The sequence below is a fragment of the Mustela putorius genome, unplaced genomic scaffold (assembly GCF_011764305.1).
Source record: "Mustela putorius furo isolate JIRA1106 unplaced genomic scaffold, ASM1176430v1.1 tig00537248_pilon_pilon_pilon, whole genome shotgun sequence".
NCBI lineage: Eukaryota > Metazoa > Chordata > Mammalia > Carnivora > Mustelidae > Mustela > Mustela putorius.
The window spans coordinates 3,221,411-3,246,620 of NW_025422387.1; the positions used below are offsets into that span (position 1 = coordinate 3,221,411).

The window sequence follows — 25,210 nt, forward strand, 5'->3', positions numbered from 1 at the left end:
GAGGCTGGTCCCCCGCCCTCGGAGCCAGGCTGGACTTGGGCCAGCTTGCTGACCTCTTCCTGGCTGGCCGCCTGCCACCCCCTCTCCCCCCCCAGCCACAGCCGCGCAGGCAAGATGCGTCAGAGCAGGCCCTGGCAGCCAGGGCCTCCCGGAAGGGCTGGCGGGACGGGTGGGCCCCTGCACGACCCCGGGGCCTGGCCGGCCGCCCATCACCCTCCTTCCCACTGGGCAGCCCCGGTGTGGTGAGCTGGGCGTCCCTGGACGGGCCCAGGGTGCATCTTGTTGCAGCCCCTGCTGACGACCTTTGGAGAGAGAAATCGTATTCTGCTTTGCCTCTCCATCACCGTCTGCCAGGCAGCTCTGCTTGGGAGTTTTCTTGGCTGACGACCAGAGATGGTGGCTTTGATGGCTAAGCCTTGAGCTCGCCTGGCCTCCTCTGTCCCAGTTTCCAGAGAGGGTGCCTGGGCACTTTCTGGCGGGGCCGAGACCCCAGAAAGCCCCTTTCCCTGGGCCTCTGTATTCTCTGAGATGGGTGTGGGGTCCCCACTTTCAGGCTTCCCGTGAGCATAATGGATGTCACAACATAAACTGCAGCCTGGGGCCAGGCCCACACATGCTAGGTGCTCCGTGAATGGTTAGCTGCCTGCCGAGCTGCTTTAGGAACACTGGAGGTTTGCTCCGAGAGTGGGCTGGAGTGTGGCTTCTTCCCCTGTGCCCCGGAAATTCTGAAAGAACCCCAGCAGCACTTTCCCTTTTATTTCTTTATTCCGTAAATGATTGACTGGGCACCGGTGTTTGCCAGGGGCTCTTCTACGTGCGAGGGATGCTGGGAGCAGAACAGATGAGCCCTGATCCCATTGGGATCCCAATGGGAACATAACTGGGTGATGGGAAGAGTACGGGCGCCAGGCAGGGGCCATGCAGGGGCAGTCAGGGAGGCCTCTCTGAGGAGGTGGCATGGGAGGGTCATCAGAGCCTATAGTGGGAGATGTGGGAGGAGCAACCGGTGCAAAGGCCCTGTGGCTGCATGAGCTAATGTTCAGTGGAAGGCAAAGAGGCCTGTGGCAGAGCAGAACGAGGGAGAGGGCAGGAGAGGAGGTGACAGGCGGGCCGGGACCTGGCCTCACAGGAAGCAGCAGAACCATGTCTATGCAGACACGGTTCATAACCAGCCTTCCCTCACCCTCCAGCCCCATGCGTGGCAGCCAGGATGATCGGAGCCTGATGATCATAGGGAAGCCAAGGGAGGTGCTTAGCAGAGAGGGTGTCCAGACCCAGGGCGTCCCCAGTCCCCCATTGCCCATCCCTCTCCCCCAGCCCTGGCCCTCCAGTGTGGGAAGAAAACCCGCAGTGATGGGAAGATCACCTGACCCGCTCAGTCCCAGGTGCTGCTGTCCGTGCTTCCTGTGCTGCCCCTTGTTCCACCCACAGAGCTGTCCTGGGAGGGCAGGGCTGGCTGTTCTCACGCCCACTTTACAGATGAGGAAACCGAGGCACGGTGGTTCTGTCCTATAGCGGAAGGTGGGCTCTGAACTGGGAGCCTGAGCCCTGAGCCGCTCCCAGCCGCCTTGCCAGCTTCCCCTCTCCTCCTGGGTCACATGCCTGGTGCCAGGCTCCGAGAGCCCCTCCCCCTCCCCCTGGGACTCCAGAGAGGAAAATAAAAGCGGCTGTCTTCCAAGAAAACAAAGGAAAGAGCACAGAGGCAGGGCGGCCCCTGAGGAGGGCTCCTGGAGGCAGCGCTCACCCGCTGTGGGGGCCGGAACGAGGGAAGTTGGGAGTCCTGCTCCTTTCAGGGTCCAGTCGCTGAGGCTGGTCAAGGACTTGAACCCAGACCCTTGCTCTTGGAAGCTGGTCTCTTACAGCAAGTGGGCAGGTGGGCATCAGGAGGCGTCCTGTGAACCGAGCTCCTGCCTCCCTCCGTGGGACACTCGGGAAGGGTCTCTGGGTGTGCCCCAAATAGGGGCCTGCTGAGAGCGTGTGAGGGGCAGTCCCTGCTGCCCTGCTCTCTAATGGGACTGGTCCCTCCCTGGGCGAGGAGCTGTGGGGAAACCAAGGCAGGGCCCGGGCCCAAGGGGAAGGCCCTAGTTCCCTGGCAAAGACTTTGCTTTCTATGTGTTATAAGGAAATGTTCCTTTTTAACTTTAATACTTGTGTCTTGTCGTAGTTTTGTATTTCTGAACACCCATAAAATACGGCATTTCGCCGTTCATGGAAGCAGTACAGTTAATCAAACTCTTGGTCTCCTGGCTAGCGTATAGTACGTTCTTTATTTCTGTCTTTCACCGACTATATAGTCCAGCCACACAGCGTACGGGGGAGTGGATGTTAATCTGTCCCCAGAGGTGTGCCGCCATCACTGCCATTGAACTCTGGGGTGCTTCTCTGGCACCCCAGAAAGAAACCCCGTGCCCTTCAGCCTGTCGCGTTTGGCTTCTCTCTGCGGGCCTCTGGCTCTCGGGATCCGTCCACGTTGTAGCGGGGGTCCTGCTTCTTCCTCTGTATGGCTGGATCGCAGTCCGTTGTGTGGACAGACCCCGTTTGGGGGTACTTGTGTGGTTTGCACCTGTTGGCTGTGGCGATGGTGCTGTTGGGATCTCTGTGAACAGGCTGTTCTCGTGAGCCTGTGTTCTCCGTTCTCTTGGGCGAACCCCCAGGAGCCGGATGGCCGGGTCGGGTGATGACTGCGTTCCGCCTCTAGAGGAACGGCTGGACTGCTTCCAAAGCACGCTCGTTTTAAAATTAACGTTTACAAGTGTGGGTCGGTTTAAAAGGGTGCTGGGAGGCAGAGGGGAGGGGAGGCCGGGCATGGCGTATGCGTTGAGGCAGGTGGCGAGCGGGAGGACAGCTGGTGGCGTCTCTGCTTAGGCCTGTTAGGGTGCCTGGGCCCCGGGGCCCGAGTGCAGGAGAGCAGGGAGGGTCGGCAGCTACAGGAAAGGCCCCAGAGCTGGGGAGCAGAGGGTGAGCAGGGTCTGGGGAGGTGCAGAGGTGAGGGCGGGAGAGAGGGCGAGCAGGTGGGGAGGACCATGGAGGCCAGCTGAGCATGGAGAAGTCAGGACGACCTTCCTCTGTGCCTCAGGCAGCCCCAGCAGGCGTCGTCGTGTCTGTGTCTGCTCAGCCAAGCGTGTGGCAGATGTGGGGAGGAGGCAGGTAACCGCAGGACAGCCTGTCATGGCCACGGCTTTGTGGCCGCGCCACCGAGAGCAGAGGGCACCTAGGCCCCAAGTCAGGAGTCTGCCCGGTTCTATCTGCAGAAGGGGGCACGGGTTCCTCATCGCTGGGGGTCTGGCAGCAGCTGCGGGGGGGCGGACAGGCGTGGGCCCTGTCCTGGTTAGCACGGCTCTTGCCTGGAAGGCAGTGGCTGTGGGTTACAGTCTGCAGGGGGCATCACCTGGTGCGATCGCCGAGCACAGTGGGGACTGTGCCCACAGGATCCTCCGGCTCTGGGGACCTGGCCTTAGCTTTGCCCTCTGGGTGAATCCCAGCCCGTGGCTGATGCCCTCGTGCACCCTGTTGGGTCATCTGCTGCGGCATCCTGCAGGCTGAGACCGGATGCCGGGCTCTTGTGCTCCCCTGCGCACAGCGCTGGGTCTGCTGTGTGTTCAGCAAGTACAGGTGGCAGGAGAGAGTCAGCAGCTGGGCAGGAACCTGGCAGCCCTGGTGGGTGGACGAGGGTTTGAGGCTGCAGCAGACTGAGCTCCCACCTTGAAGACTTCGTGCCAACTGGGGGGCCAGGCGGGGTTTGTGGCAGGTTGCTGTGCCCAGTACTTCGGGAGTTCCTAGAAATCCCTGAAGACTTCCTGAAGGAGGTGACATCTATGAACCCCTCAGGAGCCCCACCCCACAGGGCAGGCTCTGCCCAGGTGCCTCAGACACTGCAGCCCTACATTGGAGGGACCCTGCCCCTGGCATCCGCTCTCAGGTGCCCCGTTCTGTCTGTCTGCAGCAGGTGGACATGAGCTCGCTTTGGGGAATGAAGCATTTACAGGCCGGGTTCAGCTCAGGCCTACACTTCTGGCTGGTGTAGACCGTGTACCAGCTGAGCAGCTGCAATCTACCTGCTCTTAGCTCTTCGGTCAACGTGAGGTTGCAGTTGGTGGAGATTTCTAGTTGCGTGGGTAGTTTCCCCAGCTCCTGTCCTCCAGGGAGCGGGGTCCACTCCGCTCCATGCCCTGGCGCCCGAGCCTCTCACTTGTGCACGATGGCTAGTCTGACGCTCGCCGAGCCCTCATCCAGTGGATTCTTCCGCGTTCCTACAGCTTCCGAATGGCTCGTGCCTCCTGCGCTGGGCTTCCCTGGGACTCGGCTTGCCTCGGGCTGTCTCAGGCGAGTGTTTGATCCCGGCCTGGGTCTCCGGGCCTGGAGGACGGAGGGAGGAGTCGTCTGTCCCCGCTCGCCACCCGCAGAGTCCTGGTGGGTCTCCTGGGCCGGGTGGCCCTGGACACGTGCCTCACTCCTAGCGGCGCCTCCAGCCCCTGTTGTGCAGGGCTGGAGCCAGGAGAGCCAGCTGTGAGCCCCCCGGGCTGACGCTCGCCTCTCCCTCAGGCTGCTGTCACCACGGCCCAGCCTCCTCACCCCCACCGGCGACACCAGGGCCAACGCCTCACCCCAGAAGCCTCTGGACCTGAAGCAGCTGAAGCAGCGGGCGGCCGCCATACCCCCCATTGTGAGTGCCCAGGCGCCCCCTCTCGCACCCCGGGACTCCTGCCAACGAAGGCCGCGGCCGCCGTGCCCCCCCCCCCCTTCAACTCTGCTTCGGGAAGGCAGTGGATCAGGGCAGGCGCGCAGCCCCTGGGGGCGGGGGGGCAGCACCTGCAGCCTCATTCCTCCCAGCCCTTCCCAGCAGCCTCCTGTTTCCTGGAGAAATCCCCATGGAGATGAGGCGGGAACTGCTCCAGGCAGCCGGGTGGGGCTGTGCGCGAAGGAGGGAGCTCGCCGCCTGCAGGGCTGCCTTCTGCCCTCCTGGCCCGGCGCCCCTGCAGGCCTTTGGGCCTAGAGTGGCCGTACCCACGAGGCTCCCCCACGCCCCCTGGGGGTCTTCCAGAGCTCCCCCAGACCAGGGACGGCAGGTCCCAGCACCCTGGGGAGAAGGCCTCGCTCTAAACAGGAGGCCCTTGGGGGGGGCTCCCCAGAAGAATCTCCAGGCCCCTTGGGGGAGCCCTTTCTTCACCACGGCCCAGCCGCTGCCAACCACCCCTCTCTGAGCAAGTGTGCCTGGGCTTCCCCAAGTGCAGCGGGGGGCTGTGGGCTGAGGGGCTCTGAGCTGACCGGGGCTTTCGGAGTGAGGCGTACAGGGCGGCCCGGGCTACACTGCTAGCTCCCCAGGGCTGGGTGCAGTCCCGTTTGTCAATCCTGATCTCTCTGAGACCCACAGAGACTCGGGGCCCAGGCATGGGCTCCCCACTGGGTAGCTGGGGATGTGCGAAAACCCTGCTCTCCTGTCCCCGAGCCATGTGCCCTTGGGCACCTCACTGCCTTGGCTCTCAGGCCGGCTTGTCATGCTTAGGGGGCCCGGAAGGCTGTTCCTCAGCTCTGTGGCCCCTGGACAGCCTGTGAAGCTATGTACCTCCCCCTGCTTCTCTCAGCAGGTCAGCAAAGTCCATGAGCCCCCCCGGGAGGACGCAGCTCCCCCCGCCCCGCCGCCACCACAGCCCCTGCAGCCGGAGAACGATACCCCCCAGCAGCCCAGCAGCAGCCCTCGAGGGAAAAGCAGGAGCCCTGCACCACCTGCCGACAAAGAGGGTGAGTAGGGGGCCCCGCAGGGGTGAGGGGCAGGAGTGTCTATGCAGCTGCTGCAGACGCCGAGCAGAGTGGCAGAGTGGGCCGGCCCGAGGGGTCAGACGGGACAGCAGGGCACGGCAGGGACCGGGGCGAATCAGAGGACCCCCGCTCTCTCTGAGGTAGGCCCATCCTGGCTTTCAGCCAAGTCACCCCACAGCAGGACGGCCCCTGTTGTGCTTCAGGGGAAGCCAGAAATCCACGTTTTCACCTGAGGGGCCGTTTCTCAACAGTTGGCAACTTAAAAACATTTTCAGAGCATTGTGTATGCGCATCAGCCCGTCTGTGGCTCAGCCTGAGGCTCCCCGTGGTTCAGCCCACTTGTGAGCTCCCAGAACCGTGGACAAGCCTTGGCACCCAGCTGGCAGCAGCTCTGGGACCTGGGCAGGAAGCACTGCTCCCTGCAGTGCTCAGTCTGACCTTATTCCAGCCCCAGGTCGCTGGGTTCACTGGGGTGCCTGCGGGGGTGATTCTCTGAGCAGCTGCCCAGGGCATGCTTTATTGTCGCCAAGGTCAGGGGACAGGCAAGGTGTGGTTTCTTGTTCTCTGGATTGTCTGCCTCTGCCTCACGTTCCCCACTGGACCCGAGAAGTTCCAGGCCTGCGTCCCCAGAGGGGCCCCCTCCCCAGAGCAGCCTGGCACATCGCACCTGCTGTGTGTTCATCACAAGCGATGGGCAGCGGCCCTCTGGAGACTTCCCCATGCTGGGCCGGCCTACGTGTCTGCCGGCCACTCTCAGCATCAGAGGGCAGCGGGACCCCCGCCCACCCTCCCTGAGCAGCACAGCACAGGGGTGGGCTCTGGGGGCCAGTGCCGCCTGCACTGTCTTGGATAGAGCAGCCCTTCTCTGGAAAGCCAGGCTGGCCCTGGGCCACAGGCCTCTTCGGGGGTGGTGCTGCTTGCCTGAGGACAAAGAACAGGGCTGTCCCTGAAGGAGGACTGCTGCATGCTTCCCACAAGTGACACGGGCCTGCTAGACATTCCCTGTTTAATCAGCCTGCCCCCTCGCCGCCCTGCGGCCGCTCCCACCTGCCGCAGGAAGTCTCAGATGCCACCCGTAGGGGCAGGCCTACATCCCGGCCCACACACGGGCTGGCTTTAGGCCCCTGGAGCAGGACATGTGTTGAACACCTGTGATGCTCTCGTGCTGGGCTAGGGCCTGGGAGTGCAGCAGTGAGCAGGACGAAGTCCTTGAGTCAGGGAACTCTTCATGTGACTGAGAAGGACCCTAAGCCAGGGCATGCGCATAAGAAAGCAGGATGACTTTAGGTTAGTTCCCACAGTTGAAGAGCAAAGCAGGGTGAAGAGAGGCTCAGAGGAGCTGTCTCTGTGGAGATGATGACTCAGTCACGGGAAGATCTGAGGAAGGGCTTTCCAAGCAGAGGAAAGAGCATGTGCAAAGGCCCTGGGGTAGTTTGATGTGTTTGGGGGGTTGCCAGAAGGTCGCTGTGGCTGGGGAGAGGGTAGGATAGAGAATCAGAGAGGGAAATGGTGCATGATTGCTTAGGGCCTTGTAGGCCATGGTACCATGTGGATATTGTCTCAGGTATGGAAGAAGCCTTTTCAGGAGGAGCCTTGATGTGTTTGTCTTGTGGCAGAGAATCTAATTCCATTTTGGAAAGATCTCTCTCTCTCTCTCTCCGGTCATTGTTGAGGAGTAAGGGCTCCAGGGAGTTGTGGGCAGATGGAGGAGGCCACAGTGCCACTCCTGACCACCGTGGTGCCAGCCTGGACTGCGTGGTGACTGTGAGGTGGGGGTGTGCGAGGAGTTTGCATCAGAGGCAGAGGCAGGGTGAGGCCGGGCTGGCTGTCTGCTCTCAGGACCCGGCTGGCCCCCCTACTGGGGCCAGGACAGCCTGTGACGGGGGTGGGATTCACCGGGCAAGAGCGGGTTCTGGCTCCGGCTTTGGGGCATCAGCCCAGGGGTTGGCTGTGCGGTGCTGTTAGGGGCCCAAGCAGCTCCAGCCGCGTCAGACCTGAGCAGGGCTGTGCTTGCTGTCCGTGGGTGGCTGGGCACCACACAGGGCTTGCCAGGGCCTGCTGGGATAGGTCATAGACCCTGTCCTGGAAGGAAGGAAGCCAACACCAGTGGTTTCTGAGTCTGGCCTCGGGTTGTGCTGTTTCCTGGAACGGCTCCCCGCCGCAGACGGTGCACCGGGCAGCAAGCACTGCGTGCTTTTCTTGTGGGCACACGTGGGAACCTGACATCCAGCACTACCTCGCTGGTCTTGCGGGAGCCTTCCCTGCTGCCTGGCTCCTGCAGGGAGTAGCTCAGCCAAGCCGGTCCCTCAGCTCCCCTGGGGACAGCTGGAGGAACAGGTTGTCTCTCCAGGCTCTCGGCCTCCTGCCCAGCCTGGCCCAACCCCAGATTTCCCTTCCAGCCCCGGAGCCCACCCCCGCCCACCGCAGCCCGAGTGGGGCTGCAGCACACAGACTGGAAAGCCGGACAAGCCCAGGCCTGGGGGGGGATTCCCTGCCCCATGACCCTCTCCTGCGGGCTGCCCACTTCAGCAGGGCGCAGGTTCAGGGGGACCTCGGTCTCTTCTGGGTGGGGGGAGAGAATCTGGAGCACGCACGCCTCCCCGGCCACCGGCTGTGCCCACAGCAGGCATCACTAATCGATGCGAACACTTGGCTGCCGTAGCTCCGGGGGCTGTCAGAGCTTCCCTCTGTCATCTGGAGGTGGCCCAAGAGATGACACCTGCCTGCTATTCTTGTCCCAGGGCCTAGAGAGTTCTGGCGTTTCCAAGTTGTGCCTCCTGCCCAACTTCTCAGCCAGTTCTCTCTCTTGGGACTGGTCTTCCAGCCAGTTCTCAAGGGAGAGGTTCCGAGCTGGAGGCCGATTTCAGTAGAGTGGGAGGCGGGCAGGAGAACAGCATGACGACAGACCCGAGCCCCTGGCCTCTGGCCCTGGCCACAGGGTGTCCTCCAGGCCTGAGAATCTGGGGCCAGCTGTCGTTCACCCTCCTGAGGGCAGAGCGCCCAGTGAAGGCTCGGACGGCAGCCTGTAGCCTGACTGCCTGGGCTCCAGGCTCCCTCCCTTGCCCGCCTTTGTGGGCCTTTGACCGGATGACTTCCCCTCTCCTGGCCTCAGTTTTCCCATCTGAAAAACGGGGATGGCAGCAGTGCCGCTCCAGGTGCAGCGAGGATGAGCAAGTTGGCACCTGTGCCCTTGGGAAGTGCCAGTCTGTGGGCAGCCTGGGCAGGGGACGGCGCTACCCTGCCGCTGTGTGATCTGAGCTGCACAGGCCGGCGAGCGGTCAGGTCCTGACTGAGCCAGGTACTTGCTGGTGACCTTAGAGTGTGCCGCCGTGTGTCTGTACCTCCGTTTCCCCCCCGTACGGCAGCGCTGGCAGCAGTCTGTTTCGCACAAGCTTACTAAGGAGCCTCCTGGGGTCCGTGCCCGTGGGGAGCGCTTAGCACAGTGCCCGGCACATCGTCCCTGTCCGATAGACGGCTGCCTTGGGGGTGGTTCTCCCGAGCGTCTGGACCTTCGGCCACCCCTCCCTCCGGCCAGGGTATATGGATCATAGCAAGCCTTCCTCGCTGTGCAGCAGCCAACCAGCTTTTTCTAGAAAGAGCCAGACAGTAAATACTGCAGACTTTGTGGACCAGCCATTCTCTGCGGCCGCTGCTCAGCTCTGCCGTAGACAAGTCCACGGGCGGCGGGCCCCATGCCTCCGGTTGCCAAACCCCTGCATTGAAGCTCTGTCCGGGCGCCTTGCTTGCCTGGCACCCTGGGACTTAGAAGCTCCCTAGGATCATGAGGGCTCAGGGCTCAGGGTGGGGCCAGCTCCCAACGCAGACCCCTATTCCTGTTGGCCGGGACCCCATCCTTGCCCAAGGCCAGTGCTGTGGGCACAGGAGGGCCTTGTTTGAGCAGGCATGGCAGGGCCACTGCGTGCCCGAGGGGGGCCAAGTTTGGCTGACTGCCCTCCCTCGTCCCCTCAGCAGAGAAGCCCGTGTTCTTCCCGGCCTTTGCCCCCGAGGGCCAGAAGCTGCCCACGGAGCCCCCGTGCTGGACGTCAGGCCTGCCCTTCCCTGTGGCCCCTCGTGAGGTGATCAAGGCCTCCCCGCATGCCCCTGACCCCTCGGCCTTCTCCTACGCCCCACCTGGTGAGTAGCTTGGCCCAAGCTTGGGCTCCTCAGGCGCCACGCTGGGTCACTGGGTGCCAGCTCCTTGCAGTGGTTTGGAGCCGTGTGCAGAAGGAGCTTCGAGCCCGCTGGGACCCAGCAGGAGGGATGGTCTGGTCAGTGAAAGGAGAGGAGGAGGTCTATGGAGAGTGGAGAAATGGGCAGGAATAAGACCAGGGCCGCTGGCACTAGGGAGTCATAGGAGGTGCTCGTGCTGGGGAGGGGCAGCTCTAGAGTGGGGGCTGTGTTCTACCCGTGGCTTAGAGCTGGAGGAGGGACAGGCGGAAAGAAAAGCCTGGGGAGACCACAAGCACCAGGTCAGGTGAACCAGAAGGCCCACGTCAGAGGTTAAGACTTGATTCTGGGAGCACTGGGGAGCCATGGAAGGTTCCAGCGTGGTGGGGAGGATGTGAGCCCGTAGACTTATTAGAAAGATCCTTCGGTCCCTGTGAGGGGGATGGGCTGTCACTGGGGGGAGGGGAGGTTTGGGTAAAGTTGCAACGGGGGAGCGGGTCTGGGCCCGAGGGGGGGGCGGGGCTGGGCCAGGGGGGAGCTTCCCTGAGGTGTGACATCTGAACTGAGGACACAGGGGCTCATCAGGACAGAGACGGGAGGAGCAGCAGGGGCACGTGTGGACAGGGAGGTGCCTGGGGTAGGGGCATTTGGGCCACGGCCACTGCTGGGGCCCTGTGGTGGACAGATGTGTGCCCTGCAGGTCACCCACTGCCCCTGGGCCTCCACGACAGTGTCCGGCCCGTGCTGCCGCGCCCACCCACCATCTCCAACCCACCGCCCCTCATCTCCTCCACTAAGCACCCCAGCGTCCTCGAGAGGCAAATGAGTGCCATCTCCCAGGTGAGGCGGGAACGGAGAACAGCTCCTTCCTCTTCTGAGGGATCAGTCTTTCCATCTGTAAAGTGGGGACATCGGGAGCTGGGTGGGAGCTGGGTACCCAAGGGGCTAGGGTCTTCTCTCTGCACAGCAGTGCTGGGGCCTCAGCTGGCTCGAGCTTGTCCCAGGCACTCGGGACCTTGGGCCTCGGGGGCAGTCAAGAGCAGGGGCTCCGCAACCAGATTGTGTGGCCTTGGGGAAGTTGCCTGCGCTTTCTGTGCCTCGGCTTCCCCTCTGTGAAATTGAAGATTGAATGCACTAGACACGTAGCACATGGTGAGCCTGTCTGTGACTCCCTGCCCCTTGGCCTCCCCGACCCCACCCACCTGTGTGGCAAGGGACGGGGGCAAGGGGTCTGCTCCGTCCCAGCCCCTGTGGGTGCACCGTTCCCTTGAAACCATACCAGGTCACGACGGCCACTTCACAGGCGAGGGGACCGAGGTCAGGAGAACCAGGGACTAGTCCGTGGTCACTCGGACTTGAGGCCCAGCGCCCCGACCTGCATGTGATCTCCTCTTGGGCTTCCGTGGAAGGGGATGTCAGGGCACTCTGGCTGGGCTTGGGCATGGGGTGGAGGGACTGTGAGGGCCCCTTTGACCCCATGACCTCTGTCCCTCACAGGGAATGTCGGTGCAGCTCCACGTCCCATACTCGGAGCACGCCAAGGCCCCTGTGGGCCCCATCACCATGGGGCTGCCCCTCGCCATGGACCCCAAAAAGCTGGGTAAGGATCGCGCTCCCCTTCCTGGATGGCCCAGGCTTGGCTCTGGGGGTCCGTGTTGGGGGCATGAGGGAAAGCCGCTTGGCCGCTGGAACCATGGCCTGAACTTGAGGGCAGGGGGGCAGTCCCAAATTCCTGGCTGTTCTGGAGCTCAGCCCCTGGGCAGGATTAGGTGGGGGCCCTCCCTCCGAGCCAGTATCGCACGGGCGCGTGGCTCACTGCTCTCGCCCATCCCCAGCGCCCTACAGTGGAGTGAAGCAGGAGCAGCTGTCCCCACGGGGCCAGGCTGGACCACCGGAGAGCCTGGGGGTGCCCACAGCCCAGGAGACGTCCGTACTGAGAGGTACGAGGGTGTGAGGGTGTGAGGGGTGGGCGTGGGGCCCGGGGTGTGTCCTGCACCCCCAGCGGCTGCCCCTCCGCTCTTAGGAGGAGGATTGAGGCAGGAACGGGATCTTTCATCCAAAATCTGCTGAACCTCATTCTCTCCCAGAGGGTCCCAAAGCCCCTCTTTATAACGGTTTGCCTCTTGAGGGGCAGGGGGTCCTTTGTGTTGAGACAGCAAGGGCCTCGCAGGTCAGCGGGAGCACAGTCCCCTGGGAAGGGGCTGCAGACAACCCGTACCCCTGTGTCTTGTGTCTTTTAGGGACGTCCCTCGGCTCGGTTCCAGGAGGAAGCATCACCAAGGGGATCCCCAGCACGCGGGTGCCTTCCGAGAGTCCCATCACGTACCGTGGCTCCATCACCCACGTAGGTGTCCTGGGGCCCCGCCTGCCTGGGGAGGGTTGGGGGAGGACCGGCGGGCCGCGGCTCCGGATGCGGCCCTGACCGCAGGCAGAGCGGCGGGCCAGCCATCTGTTCCCTCCGGCGGCCCTGCGCGGCACCAGTCGTGCTGGATGGGGTGGCGATTTGCCTCCTGGTCATTTATCTTGTCTGCTTGGGGCCAGACACGTTAGGTGCTGAGCGGTGTCCAAAACTCGCCCGTCCCCAGGAGCCAGCGGGGTAGCCGCAGCAGTCAGCCCGAGAGTCACAGACCCGGCAGAGCTGGGCCGATGGCCTCAGAGCATCCAGTGCTTCGGATGGAGTAAAGCACCGATTAAGGACACCTGGGGCTGCCCAGGCTAGTGTGGGAGACTGCTTGGGGGTGAACCCCGCAGGATTCTCGGGGAACAGCATTCCCAGTTTGGGGAACAGCACCTGCGAGCATCTCTGACACGTGCAAGGGGCAGCCAAGGGTTGCAGTGCCTGGAGCAGGGGTGGGGCTCCATGGGCCAGGTCGTGGGGGGGGTCCTCTGCACTCTGGCGCAGCCGGCCCCCACCCCTGTGGCTCCTTGCGCGCCGTCCTCATCCTCCCTGGTTTGGACTTTGGTCCCAGAAAACAAAGAGGTTTCCTCTTGCGCCGGCCTTGACCATGTGGTGTCGGCCACTGAAGGGCTGGGGTCCGGCATCCTAGCTGCATTCGCCTCCGCAGCCGGGCGTGTGGGATGACATCGTCCCCTCCCCGGCTTTGCGGGGGAGCCGATCCAGAGGCCCCCTGGTGTCAGGGAGGGGGGATCAGTTCTCTACGTGACTGAGGTCTGGGGCTCCCCGCACATCTGGGGCTCGTTGAGCCCTCTCCTCCCTGGCCAGCGAGCGTGAAGTGTGGCTGCATCACCTCCTCCTGGGGCCCCGGGCTTGCTCTTCTTCCGTCCACCGAGCTTCAGACAGGACACGTTAGTTACACGGGCCCAGCACGGGTCGGGGCTGTCGCAGCTCGTTTGATAGCTAAGACGACCGAAGCTCAGAGGGCAGACTTGAGACCACGTAGCTAGTGAGTCGTGGACCCAGAGTTCTGTGCCCGGCTGTGTCGGGCTCTAGAACACCGTGCCGGAGAACGGGGAGCCAGAACGCACCAGTGTGCGTGCCCGGGAGCCCAGGCACAGACACGCTCGCACACAGAGACACTCGCGCAGACATAATGCAGACACGCTCACAGACACAGGGCGTAGGGACAGACAGACACGGACCTCGGCAGTCACACTCACAGGGCACACGGTGCTCCGCCCACACGCATGTTCACGGTGGAGCGTCAGGCCATAGGCTGGCCCGCGGTGAGCTCTTTCTGACCCCAGTGGCCTCAGATCACACCACAGAGGGGAAAGCTGCGGATTTTGAAATAACAGGCTTTTGGAGGCGGCTTTGCCGAGTGCAAAGAACAAGGAACCTGGGGCAAAAGCCAGGCCAGGGTGTTCAGGTCCCTGCTGGGACACACACTTAAGCGGGGGGGCGGTCTCTCTCGTACAAGTTCCTGCTCAGTCTTTCTGTGGCGTCACTGTTGATCGAAGGTTGACATCTGCAGTTCCTGGGCACCCGTCCGCGCCGGGTTTCCAGGCAACCTTGACCCACACAGTCTCAGTCCCTCACACCCCTTCGATGGTCTTTGGCAGAGGGCAGCAGCTGCCGGAATGCATGAGAGGCAGACTTTCCCACAGCCTCGCTGCCGGCAGTGACGAAATCATGCCCAGACCACACGCACACATCCGTGAACCCAGCAGGCTCTCGAGGAAGCCCCAACACGCCGTGCTCCTGGGTGCTCCCACCCACCCTGGGAGGGAAGGTCTGCGGGGCCCATGCCCTGAGGCTTGAAACAAGGCTCAGGCCAACAGTCTCCACGCTTGCACGATTCTGTCCAGTGTATTGTCCCCAAGGGCAGGGTCACGGCCTGTCAGGGTTTCTGGCCTCTGTTTGTGGCGTAGAGGAAAGCCCCTGTAAACAGCGTGGCTCGAGGACATCGACCGCTTTCAGTCCCAGCAGGAGAGCCCATCCCTGTCTCCCACTGTGCTCTTCGATGAGCCGCTGCTTTCCTAGGACGGACCCAGTTCCGCCAGCACCGAGCCCTGGCTCGCAGCGGCCCTGGTGTCAGCGGTCTCGGGGAGGATGTCCCTGCCGTGTGCTCCCACCTGTCCCCGGACCGCCACCACCCAGTGAGGCGTGTTGCTCCTACACTGTGTGCAGAGGTAGCTCAGGTAGCTCTCAGACCTCTGCTCGAGCGTCTGCTACAAGAAGTCGGAGGAGCCTGTCTGCATTCGGTGTCTTGCTGTCCGTCTCCTTGCGAGTCTGGATCTGCAGTTAAAGGCGGTTGCCAGCTGTTGCTCTTACTCCAGTGGGGGGGTTTCTCAGCAGAAGACCTCCCACGGGGAGACTCACTGGTCCGGGGCCCGGCACACAGAGGGACCCCCATGTCTGTCTGTGTTGACGGGTCATGGAATATAGACAGCTTGACTTGGGGACAGCTTGTCTATGCCAAGTGCCTTTGAGAATTCTAGATGCCGGGGTTATCTGCATTTTGTAGATGGATGGATGTATAGGCTCAGAGAGGCGATGTGACTTGACAGACGTCACACAGCAACTCGCTGGTAAAGCTGTTCTTCGCCGTCCTGCAGTCTGACTCCAGACTCATATTCCGGTCCCCACACTCATGTTCATGGAAGCTGCCCAAGGCAGGATGCTACTCCTCATGGCCGTCTTCTCTGTCCTTGAATACCTCCCCTAGCGGGGAGCTCACTCTCTCTAAGGTAGTGGTTCTCCGTTGTGGGCAGTTTTGCCTCCTCAGGGACTTGGGGCAATGTCTAGGGACATCTTTGATCGTTGCACCTTGGAGAAGGGGGAAGATGCGGGGGCACAGTGCAGCTCTGGCATCCAGGGGGGCCCAGGACAGCACCCACCACAAGGAAGCAATTGGCCCCCCGTGACATGGTGCCAAGGTTGAGAACCCCTGGTTTTGGGAAACGGGAGTGCATGGGATCCGTTCCTTGGCACAGCATGGGGGCCATGTCTCAGCACCCCTATCCGCTGACCGTCAACAGTTAAATGTTGGGGCTCGGAGAAGGTGACCCCACATGGGACCAGCTGGAACGCAGACTCCAGAGGTGGACTGCCTCGGTCCCGGTCCCAGCTGCGCCCCTGGATGAAGTCAGATCGAACACGCCATGCCTCAGTCTCCCCCTCTGAAACAGACATGGCGATAGCACCTAAATGAGAGAATGTATATGAGGGGCTCTTGCAGTTCCTGCTACACCGTGGGCGCTGTGTGAGCCGTGGCCCGGTGTTCCGTGGCCCGGTGTTCATGTGGCTGCGTACTGCTGGCTGTCTCCCACTTTGAAGCAGCGCACAGGTGAACGCGCGAGCACACGTGTGCATGTGTGGAGGCGGAGGGACCCGTGTAGGTCTGCTGGTCACGCCCGCGTCATGCCTGGTGAGCGCGAGGGGGGTCCCCGAGTGGAGCCTGCCGGGCTCACCCCCTCTGCGCCTGCAGGGCACTCCGGCCGACGTCCTCTACAAAGGCACCATCACCAGGATCATCGGCGAGGACAGTCCCAGCCGCCTGGACCGCAGCCGGGAGGACAGCCTGCCCAAGGGCCACGTCATCTACGAGGGCAAGAAAGGCCACGTCCTGTCCTACGAGGGTGAGTGCTGTCGCTAGTGGCCTCGCGGGGCTTGCGGCGGCCTTCCTCCTCCTCGTCCGCGGGGGTCTTCCATGCCCAGGAAAGAATCTTTATGTGGAGGGTTGATGGCACGGGAGAAAAGTTGACCCTATACCCATGGGGTACTTAGGGGGAGCGCGGTGAGGAAGCCCCACCGAGCGCTCTCAGGACGCCCACGCAAGATGCACACAGGAGGTACCTGTGAACTCTGAGTCCTGGAATCCCGCTCCTCCAGCGCGGCTTGTCCACCAGACCCCAGGCTGGTCAAGAGAGAAGGGTCCAGAAAAACACGGTCAGGGTAAACGGCAGCCGGCCATCCGTGGAAAACCCATCTGGAGAGTGTGTGCCCCTCCCGTTGGCCGGAGTGGTCAAGAACCAGGGCGAAGCGTTTTATCCCTATTTTGTGGCCATACGGGGATACGCAGTGTCCCTCTATGTGGCCACCCTAGTAGCCCCTTGAGAGACAGGGAGGCTTGGGATCGGGGAGGAGGATGTCTGGCCCATGGAGGTGGCTGCACAGGGAGCGAGGTCTGGATGACTGCATGAAGCCCAACCAGAGAGGTGGTGAGCTCCCTGTCCCTGCAGGTATGTAAGCCAGCAGCAAGGAAGTGTTGGCCCACCCTGCTGGACACAGGGGGCACTGAGGCCCAGCACTCCCGGCAAACGCTGTGCTCTCAATGGTAGCCTATAGGAGGCCACCAGGGTGTGATGACCACAGTGACCCTCCCCCTGCCTCTCGCCCCCTCTACCCTCCTGCATTCAGGGGCCACAGCCAAGGACCCCCGCACAGAGGGCACTGAGGGAGGACAGAGCCGGGATGTGAGCTCCTCTCGGGGGCTGGGCCTCCAGGGCCCTGTGCCGCCTCTCCTCTGCTGAGCGGGCACCTTTTCTCCTCTCTGTCTGCCTCTGCCCACACCCCCTGCCCCTCGGCTTTGGGGAGTGGTCGTGGTACCATGGAGCCGAGGGATAGGCCAGGGGCTACGTCTTGGACACCAGGCTCAGCACGTGGCCGAAGGGCCTGCAGTCAAGGTGCACAGGGAGGGCGAGCACGGCCTCACCTCAGGTCTCCGCACCCGCTGTCAGCCCCCGTGCTTCTCGAGCTCTCGTCTGGAGGGGCCGTTTGCACCAGGCTTCTCGTCTCCCCCGTGCTTCCCGGTTAGGGGGCAGCAGGGGAGGGGCAGGCAGTGGGGGTGGGGGGCCCTGGCAGCCCGGACAGTGGCACTTGTCGCCCTGTACGGATGGGAGCCCCCCGGCTGGATTTCCCATCTCTCCGCATGCGTGTATATATACACGTATGTATAGTTGTTTGTCCGTTTTGATCTGAAATCTCCGTGTTTAGACGTCAGCGATTAGTCTTAAGAACAGTTGAGAGCTGCAGTGCGGTGTGTATGGAGGCCCCCGCTTTGTAGCCTGTGGAGTGCATCGTGCAACGTAACAAGGGGGAGAACCTGTTGTCTTCCAGGGCAGGACTGGGGCCGTGGGGAGCTTGCATCTGCCGCTCTGGGCGGGGACAGGCGCCTGGGGAGCCCCAGCCTGCTGGCCAAGGTGGCCTTCAGACCCTCAGCCTGTCTGGGAGACCAGGGTGCTCAGCCCAGGGTTCCTCCTGGCTCGGTGATGTCACATCTGCCGTGCACAGCACCCTCCCCCGACGTGGACTTGTTATAGCGAACACACTGTGTGTGCACACGTACGCGTGTGGACACAGACCGGCACGGGGCCCGTTTGTGCACCTGGCCTCAGTCTCAGTGGCCAGGCCCGTGTGTGTAGCATGCACGTGCACACACCCACACCCAGATGGTGGTGCACACGCCGTACCTTCCCGCTCCCCTGCTCATGCCCACATGTGCACTGATGTTCATGTCACAAATGGGCACCCGTGTGAGGCCGTGTCTGCACAGGCTCGTATGGCCGTGTGTGTGGTAAGAAGCGCACACCTGCTGATGGTGTGTTGGGGTTCAGGACATAGGACGCTTTTGTGTCTTAAATCCCCTAGCCTGGCGAGAGGGGCCCCGGCTGACCTGCAGGCTGCGGGTTCCCTCAGGAGGGCCCAGCCGGGCCCTGCGACAGGCCCTGTTGACTCCTGTCCCGGGTCCCCAGTGGCTTTGCTGGGACCGCGCCCCGTGCACCAGACCACCACCCTCACCACAAGCACGGTCTGGGTTCCAGGTGGCATGTCGGTGTCCCAGTGCCCCAAGGAGGACGGCAGGGGCAGTTCAGGACCTCCACACGAGACAACTGCCCCCAAGCGCACCTATGACATGATGGAGGGCCGTGTCAGCAGAGCCGTCTCCTCGGCCGGCATCGAAGGTGGGCGTCCTGCCCGGTTCCCTGCCCCAGCAGACACAGAACCCCAGCGGGCCTGGGACCTGCCCTGGGGTGGCTTAGTGGCTTAGAGTGGCAAAGAGAGAGAGTTTGTCTCTGCCCCGCCTGGGGGGAGGTGGTAGGATGGTTCGCCTGATTTTCCAGATAGGTAAACTGAGGCTAGGCTTTGCTGAGGCTCCTCTAGAGGCAGGGCCCGGCCCAGGAGATGGGATGCTGCTTGCTGAATCTCGTGCTGCCCCACTGCCACTGTCTTGGGGACGGCTGTCAGTGGCCGGAGGGACCCATGCTGGGAAGGGGTGGCTCTGACCCCAGCTCCTGTCCCTGCCTGAGGCTGGCTGGGGGACCCTCGTAACCATGATGTTCTTGCCCCTCCCCCAGGTCTCATGGGCCGCGCCATCCCGCCGGAGCGACACAGCCCCCACCACCTCAAAGAGCAGCACCACATCCGAGGGTCCATCACACAAGGTGCTCCCCGCCCCCCCGCCGTCCTTGTGGTGGCCGCAGCCAGTGAGAGGGGGTCATGCCAGCGTGGCGGGGGGCACGTGTCCGTGGCCCGTGCGGGCGCAGGTTGAAATGCAGAGCAAGGGTAGTCTGTCTTACGGAAAACAGAAGGGGAGCGCGGGGTGCTGCCCGTCGGCCTGCCCTGCACAGGCATGGTTCCGAGCATCTGTCCTGGGCTCGGCGCTGGCCCCGCTGCTCGTCCCGTCGCCGGATGTGAGACCCGCAGTATCACAGTAACGGTGCTGTTACCGCAGCCCCCAAACATGCTTGGCTGCTCGGTAGCGAGGCAGCGACTGCGGGAACCCTGTGGGGCTTTCTGTCCGGCGCACCTTACTGGGTGTGCGTCCAGTCACTGGTCCCGTTTTACACCTGACAGGACTGAGGCTCGGAGAGGGCCGTCGTGGGCTGGGGATCCCACAGCGGGTGGGGATGTGGTCCCAGGGAGGCTGGCCGCAGAGCCGCAGGGCCGTGGAGCCCCCAGGTTAGAAGGGGCCCGGCGGGCTGCGGAGTCGAGCGTCAGCGCCCCGTCCTCCCCGGCAGGGATTCCGCGCTCCTACGTGGAGGCCCAGGAGGACTACCTCCGCCGGGAGGCCAAGCTCCTGAAACGCGAGGGCACGCCGCCGCCGCCGCCCCCACGGGACCTGGCCGAGGCCTACAAGACCCGACCCCTGGAGGCCCTGGGCCCCCTGAAGCTGAAGCCGGCCCACGAGGGGCTGGTGGCCACGGTGAAGGAGGCTGGCCGGTCCATCCACGAGATCCCGCGCGAGGAGCTGCGGCGCACGCCTGAGCTGCCCCTGGCCCCGCGGCCGCTCAAGGAGGGTTCCATCACGCAGGTACGGGCGCCGGAACCCGGCAGGCTGGGCCGGGATTGGGGGAGGGGGAGGCTGTGAGCTGCTGCTCTGGCCTCTGCAGATGGGGAAACTGAGGCTCCGACTCCGTGGGTGCCCGCCCGAGACGGCACAGCTGCTCGTTCCTGGGCCCTGCAGGGCTCCATGCCAAGGGCTCTTTATCCTCAACCTCCTCTGGTTCTGTTTACGCCCCGGGGAGGTTCCTCCCCATTGTCCCCATTCTTCAGGTGGAGAAACTGAGGCACGGAGCGTTCAAGCAGGCTGCCAAAGTCCCAGAGCTAGCCATAAAAATAAAAGGCTGCCGCTGACTGGATTTTTGCTCCGGGTCCAGGGCTGCCTGAGCGCCTGGCGTCATGTCCTGTTTCGCCCCCACAACCACGCTCTGCGGTGGTTCTCTTACTGTTCCCGTCGTGTGGGTGCATAAATGGAGGCTCAGACGTGCCTGCGGTCCCACAGCAAGTGAACGGCCATTACGAACCTCGAGTCCAGACGTGCCTAGATCTGCAACATCTTTGCCTCTGGGCGTCCACTTCCCCCACCAGCAGGCTGCACCCCCGCGGCCCGCGCCCCCCCGAGAGGCCCCAGCCTGATAGGGTGTGACCAGCTCCAAGCGTGCAAGGAAGGAGCTGCTCAGAGGAAACATGGAAGGGCCACTGTCTCTTCCTGTGCTCAGAGGCGGCCCGGAGGAATGAGGAAGGAGAGTGGGAACACCTCGGGGGCTGCTTGGCTCTGGGGCGGACAGGACTGGGGAGGGTATCCTGGGAGGCCGGCACAGCTGGGGTTAAGGTGCGTAGTGCCCGGAGACGGGAGAAGCCATCTTCCGGAAAGTACCCAATGCCAGGGGACTGGTTTGGCTTCCAGGCTCAGGGCGGGAGTCCCCCGTGGACCCAAGAGGGAGACCAGCCTGCTTCTACAGCATTCTTAAAACCAGGGGTTTCCCTTTCTTATGAAAATGATTAAAACATTGGTGAGCAAACTCGGAGCTCTATCTCCAGAGACACGGGGCCCCACTGTACCCCGCTGTACCCCGGGTCCCTAGGCTGGTGTCAGCAGGGTGGGGCTCCTCCCAGGTAGCCAGCTTGTGCTCGGGTCTGTGACCCCCCCCGCTTTCTGGCCCCTTCTGGCCAGAGAGCAAACAAGCCTCAGCCCAGACCTCTGAGCTTTGGGCCCCCCCAGGTGGAACCGGGCTTTGCTGCTGAATTTTCTGGCGTGGCATCAAATGGGCCCTGGAGGGTCCCAGACTGATGGAGGGGTTGGGGTGGGGGGTTTCTCCCCGTGCGGGGGCCAACAGAGGGCCCCCCATCTGCTTCAGGGAGGGCTGACCTTTGAACTTTGTACCCCTTCTGCAGCCCGTCCTGGTGGTTCTGGGGGCCAGGACAGGGGCGGGCAGGGCAGTGACTGTGTGCTGATCCTAGGGTTAGCGAAGTCCTCTGTCCCCCGGCCCCTGGAGATGGGATGCGTGGCTCCCCTCCCACGGCTGTGAAGCAGGGGCTCAGGTAGTCTTGTAGTCAGCGCTCACAGCCCCTTCTCTCCAGGGCACCCCGCTCAAGTATGACACTGGCCCGTCGTCTGCCGGCTCCAAGAAGCACGACGTGCGCTCCATCATCGGCAGCCCCGGCCGCACGTTCCCGCCGGTGCACCCGCTGGACGTGATGGCCGACGCCCGGGCACTAGAGCGCGCCTGCTACGAGGAGAGCCTGAAGAGCCGGCCGGGAGCCGCCGGCAGCTCGGGGGGCTCCATCACCCGGGGCGCCCCGGTCATCGTGCCCGAGCTGGGCAAGCCGCGCCAGAGCCCCCTGACCTACGAGGAACACGGGGCGCCCTTCGCCAGCCACCTCCCACGCGGCTCGCCGGTGACCACGCGGGAGCCCACCCCACGCCTGCAGGAGGGTGCGTGGGGTGCAGCGGGGGGATGGGGTGGCTGGACTCCCCTGCTCAGGACACTACCTCCCCACCCACCCTCTGCTTAGGCTGGAAACCAGGGGCACCCGCGGGGCTACCACATGCCTTCCACCTGCCCAACCCAAATTATACTCAGAATTATCTTTGCCTCCCTGCCACCACGATTTCCCGCTTGGCCTCCCCGATGCCCTCTCCTGTCTGGCTATCGTCTACACCCCAAACTCAGCCAGAATCGCCTTTGAAAAGCTCACGTCAGACCATTCCGCTTCCCTGCTTAAATCTTTTCTAGTGACGTCTCGCCATGGCGATGGTGGTCCTGTAGGACCCGGCCCTGCCCAAGCCCCATCTCACTGTTCCCATGTTCCTTTATCCACCCCAGACCCAGCAAGCCGGCTTCCTCCTGTCTGTTCCTTGACTTTGCTCAGGGCCTTTGCACCTGCTGTTCCCTTTGCCTGAAACGTCCCCCAACTTTTAGATCGTTACCTAAATGACTTCTTTTTGTCCTTCAGGCCTCTGTGCAAAGTCACGTTTTGGGGAGGCTTTTAGGACCCCCTCCCACTATTCTGGTCACATTTTAAGTTTTCTCTGGAGCATTTATCACTCAGAAATTCTCATTCAAGGACTAGTTTATCACCTCTCTCCTCCATTAAGTAGCCCGCTCCATGCAGGATGGGTTTCCTGCTGTTTTGTTCACAGGCGTGGCTCCAGCTCTTAGAACAGTGCTTGGCCTCTGGTAGAGGCTCTATAAATATGTTTTGATTGCTTGAATGAATGAATGAATGAAGGGAAAAAATGAAAGCATGAATGAGTGAATTCTTTTAAAGAACAAAAACACAGAAGCATATGAGTAAATGACAGAACACAGGAGCTGAGACCGACCGAGGAACAGGGGAAAGGAGTCCTGGTCTCCGGATCCCAGACAGCCCACCCTCAATGGCCTCCCATTAACGCTGGCCTCGGCGGCCCCCATGCGGAGAGCTAGGACAGCCCCGGCACAGGGCTCCGATGCTTACCCCCCTTGGCCCGTCCCCACAGGCAGCCTCTCATCTAGCAAGACATCCCAGGACCGAAAGCTGACGTCGACGCCCCGTGAGATTGCCAAGTCCCCCCACAGCGCCGTGCCTGAGCACCACCCCCACCCCATCTCGCCCTACGAGCACCTGCTTCGGGGCGTGAGTGGTGTGGACCTGTACCGCGGCCACATCCCGCTGGCCTTCGATCCCGCCTCCATACCCCGTGGAATCCCTCTTGATGCAGGTGATTGTCCTGGGCCCATAGAATCCCACAGCAGGGCATGAGGGGCTTTGTCCCTGTCAGCCCAAGGACTCCTCAGGCATCAGCTCAGCTCTGCTAGATGGGGGAAACGGAGGCATCGAGGTGGAGAGACCCAGTAAGGCAGTCACGTGAACGGTTCAGGTTAGAACAGGTGTTCTCATAGGAGTCTGAGGGACGCATGGGATTAAATATTTTCCAGTGGTCTTCTTTCCCTGCAGGACTTATCAGTGCCTTTGAAATTATAAATATATCCCCAAAAAAGGCTGAAGTGTTGGATGCATCCTATAGATATCTTAGTGACTTAACATTTTAGATGCCCTTGGTTTGGGGGAACTTCGATCTGAACTACATTATCAGTAAAAGGTACCCCATGTACGGGAGCGAGACCTTTTCCATGTCCAGGCCCTCAATTCTGGGTTTGGGGGTTATTTGGGGAGAAGCCGTTGGGGTAGGCGCTGGGAGGCCATCTGACCTCGCCCCTCTCCTCGCTGCAGCTGCTGCCTATTACCTGCCCCGACACCTGGCACCCAACCCCACCTACCCGCACCTGTACCCGCCGTACCTCATCCGCGGCTACCCCGACACGGCCGCGCTGGAGAACCGCCAGACAATCATCAACGATTACATCACCTCGCAGCAGATGCACCACAACGCGGCCACCGCCATGGCCCAGCGAGCAGACATGCTGCGGGGCCTGTCGCCCCGCGAGTCCTCACTGGCCCTCAACTATGCCGCCGGCCCTCGAGGTGGGTGCAGCTAGGCAGACCCTCCCCATCCACACTCGGCCCTAGTGCTCATCTGCCTGGGCCGCTCGGCGGCACACAGGACACAGGAGTATGGCCCGAGGCCATGTGGTGTGGGCCCTTTAGGGGTCTGGGTGGTGTGACCACCCCAAGTACACATAGACCTGGCAGGTGGTGGAGAGTGGTGTGTGCGTACCGGTCTATGTGAACTCCGCCTATGCGGTCCTTGGCACTATTTAAAAAAAAAAAAGGATCGAAATAGGAGGCTGCTTGTATTTCTGGTCCCTTGACTTGCAAACAGCCTGTGGTTGCTTTGTAAGTACATTTAAGTCCTCTGGAAACTAATGGAATGCTCCTCTGCAACAACCAAGTACCAGTTAGGGTCCATTTGGAAGAACCAGTGGTGCGAGGTGTTTCAGACGGGGGGGACTGAATGCGGGAACTGATCGTATGGGGTGAGAGTCCGGAAGGGCAGGAAGGACGTGCCAAGGGGACGCAGCGACATCAGCTGCGGGACACAGCGCTCTTGGGCTTTGGGAACCAAGGGGAGGTGGTGCTGCGGGAGCCTGGCATTCATGCCCTTCCTGCCCCTCCTGCAACCCCCACCCCTGCCTTCTCTGCCAGGCATCATCGACCTGTCCCAAGTGCCACACCTCCCCGTGCTGGTGCCTCCAGCACCAGGCGCGCCCGCCCCTGCCATGGACCGCCTCGCCTACCTCCCCACGGCACCCCAGCACTTCAGCAGCCGGCTCAGCAGCTCCCCGCTCTCCCCAGGTAACGCCCTGCCCCCCGCCCTGGCTTTGGGGCCCTGCTTTGGGGCCCCGGCGACGGAGGAAGGTAGCCTGTCCACCCCGGCAGACGAGTCCGGGCCCTCCCTGAACGCCAGACTGAATCACAGGACTTTGGGTTGCCAGGGGGTCCCACTCACTTGACAAAAGCCTCGGCCACCTCCTCGTCCGAGCGGGAGCGGGACCGCGAGCGGGAGCGTGAACGGGAGCGCGAGAAGTCCGTCCTCACGTCCGCCACCACGGTGGAGCACGCGCCGATCTGGAGACCCGGTAGGGCGTGCGACAGCCCCGCCCCAGCCTCGGGGGGGGGGGTCCTCGCGGGCCGTCTGAGGCCCCCCCTGACACCGCAGCTTGTCCCCACCAGGTACAGAGCAGAGCAGCGGCGGCGGCGGCAGCGGAGGCAGCAGCAGCAGCCGCCCGGCCTCCCACTCCCACTCCCACCAGCACTCGCCCATCTCGCCCCGGACCCAGGACGCCATCCAGCAGAGACCCAGCGTGCTGCACAACACGGGCATGAAGGGCATCGTCACGTCCGTGGAGCCCAGCACGCCCACGGTCCTGAGGTGGGCCAGGTTGGCACAAGGTGGGGGGGCGGCGGGGGGCGCAGATGGATCGATGAATCGGGAGGTGAATGGTAGCGGGTGACGGGCGGAAGCCGGCGGTTGCACGTGGGCTGGAGCGCCGGTGTGTGTGCGGAGGAGTAGATGCGTGGGTGGGCGGGGGGAGTGAATGGGCAGGTAATTGGGAGATTGGGTTAGAAGGAGGGGGACGTGGGGAGATCCGTGGATTCTTGAGTGGGTGCCTGCCGGGTGGTGGGTGGGCGGTGTGTGGACGGCGGCTGGGCTGAGCC

The 25,210-nt window shown here is 62.9% G+C and overlaps 1 protein-coding gene across 22 annotated transcripts in view; it reads left to right on the forward strand.

Moving 5' to 3' along the window:
• Positions 1 to 25,210, forward strand: part of NCOR2 (nuclear receptor corepressor 2) — a 206,997-nt gene that overhangs the window by 168,880 nt on the left and 12,907 nt on the right. For 10 of the 22 annotated variants that reach the window (XM_045073531.1, XM_045073536.1, XM_045073532.1 and 7 more), the window contains 17 exons: positions 4,543 to 4,663; positions 5,583 to 5,739; positions 9,727 to 9,891; positions 10,625 to 10,764; positions 11,422 to 11,524; positions 11,760 to 11,864; positions 12,165 to 12,268; positions 15,813 to 15,963; positions 18,148 to 18,288; positions 18,682 to 18,768; positions 19,345 to 19,637; positions 21,188 to 21,542; positions 22,590 to 22,811; positions 23,324 to 23,575; positions 24,197 to 24,346; positions 24,487 to 24,630; positions 24,725 to 24,932. In XM_045073531.1, the coding sequence (XP_044929466.1) occupies positions 4,543 to 4,663; positions 5,583 to 5,739; positions 9,727 to 9,891; positions 10,625 to 10,764; positions 11,422 to 11,524; positions 11,760 to 11,864; positions 12,165 to 12,268; positions 15,813 to 15,963; positions 18,148 to 18,288; positions 18,682 to 18,768; positions 19,345 to 19,637; positions 21,188 to 21,542; positions 22,590 to 22,811; positions 23,324 to 23,575; positions 24,197 to 24,346; positions 24,487 to 24,630; positions 24,725 to 24,932 (2,898 nt within the window). The remainder of the gene's footprint in view (positions 1 to 4,542; positions 4,664 to 5,582; positions 5,740 to 9,726; positions 9,892 to 10,624; positions 10,765 to 11,421; positions 11,525 to 11,759; positions 11,865 to 12,164; positions 12,269 to 15,812; positions 15,964 to 18,147; positions 18,289 to 18,681; positions 18,769 to 19,344; positions 19,638 to 21,187; positions 21,543 to 22,589; positions 22,812 to 23,323; positions 23,576 to 24,196; positions 24,347 to 24,486; positions 24,631 to 24,724; positions 24,933 to 25,210) is intronic. The other 12 variants (XM_045073537.1, XM_013056416.2, XM_013056426.2 and 9 more) reach the window with 4 other exon arrangements.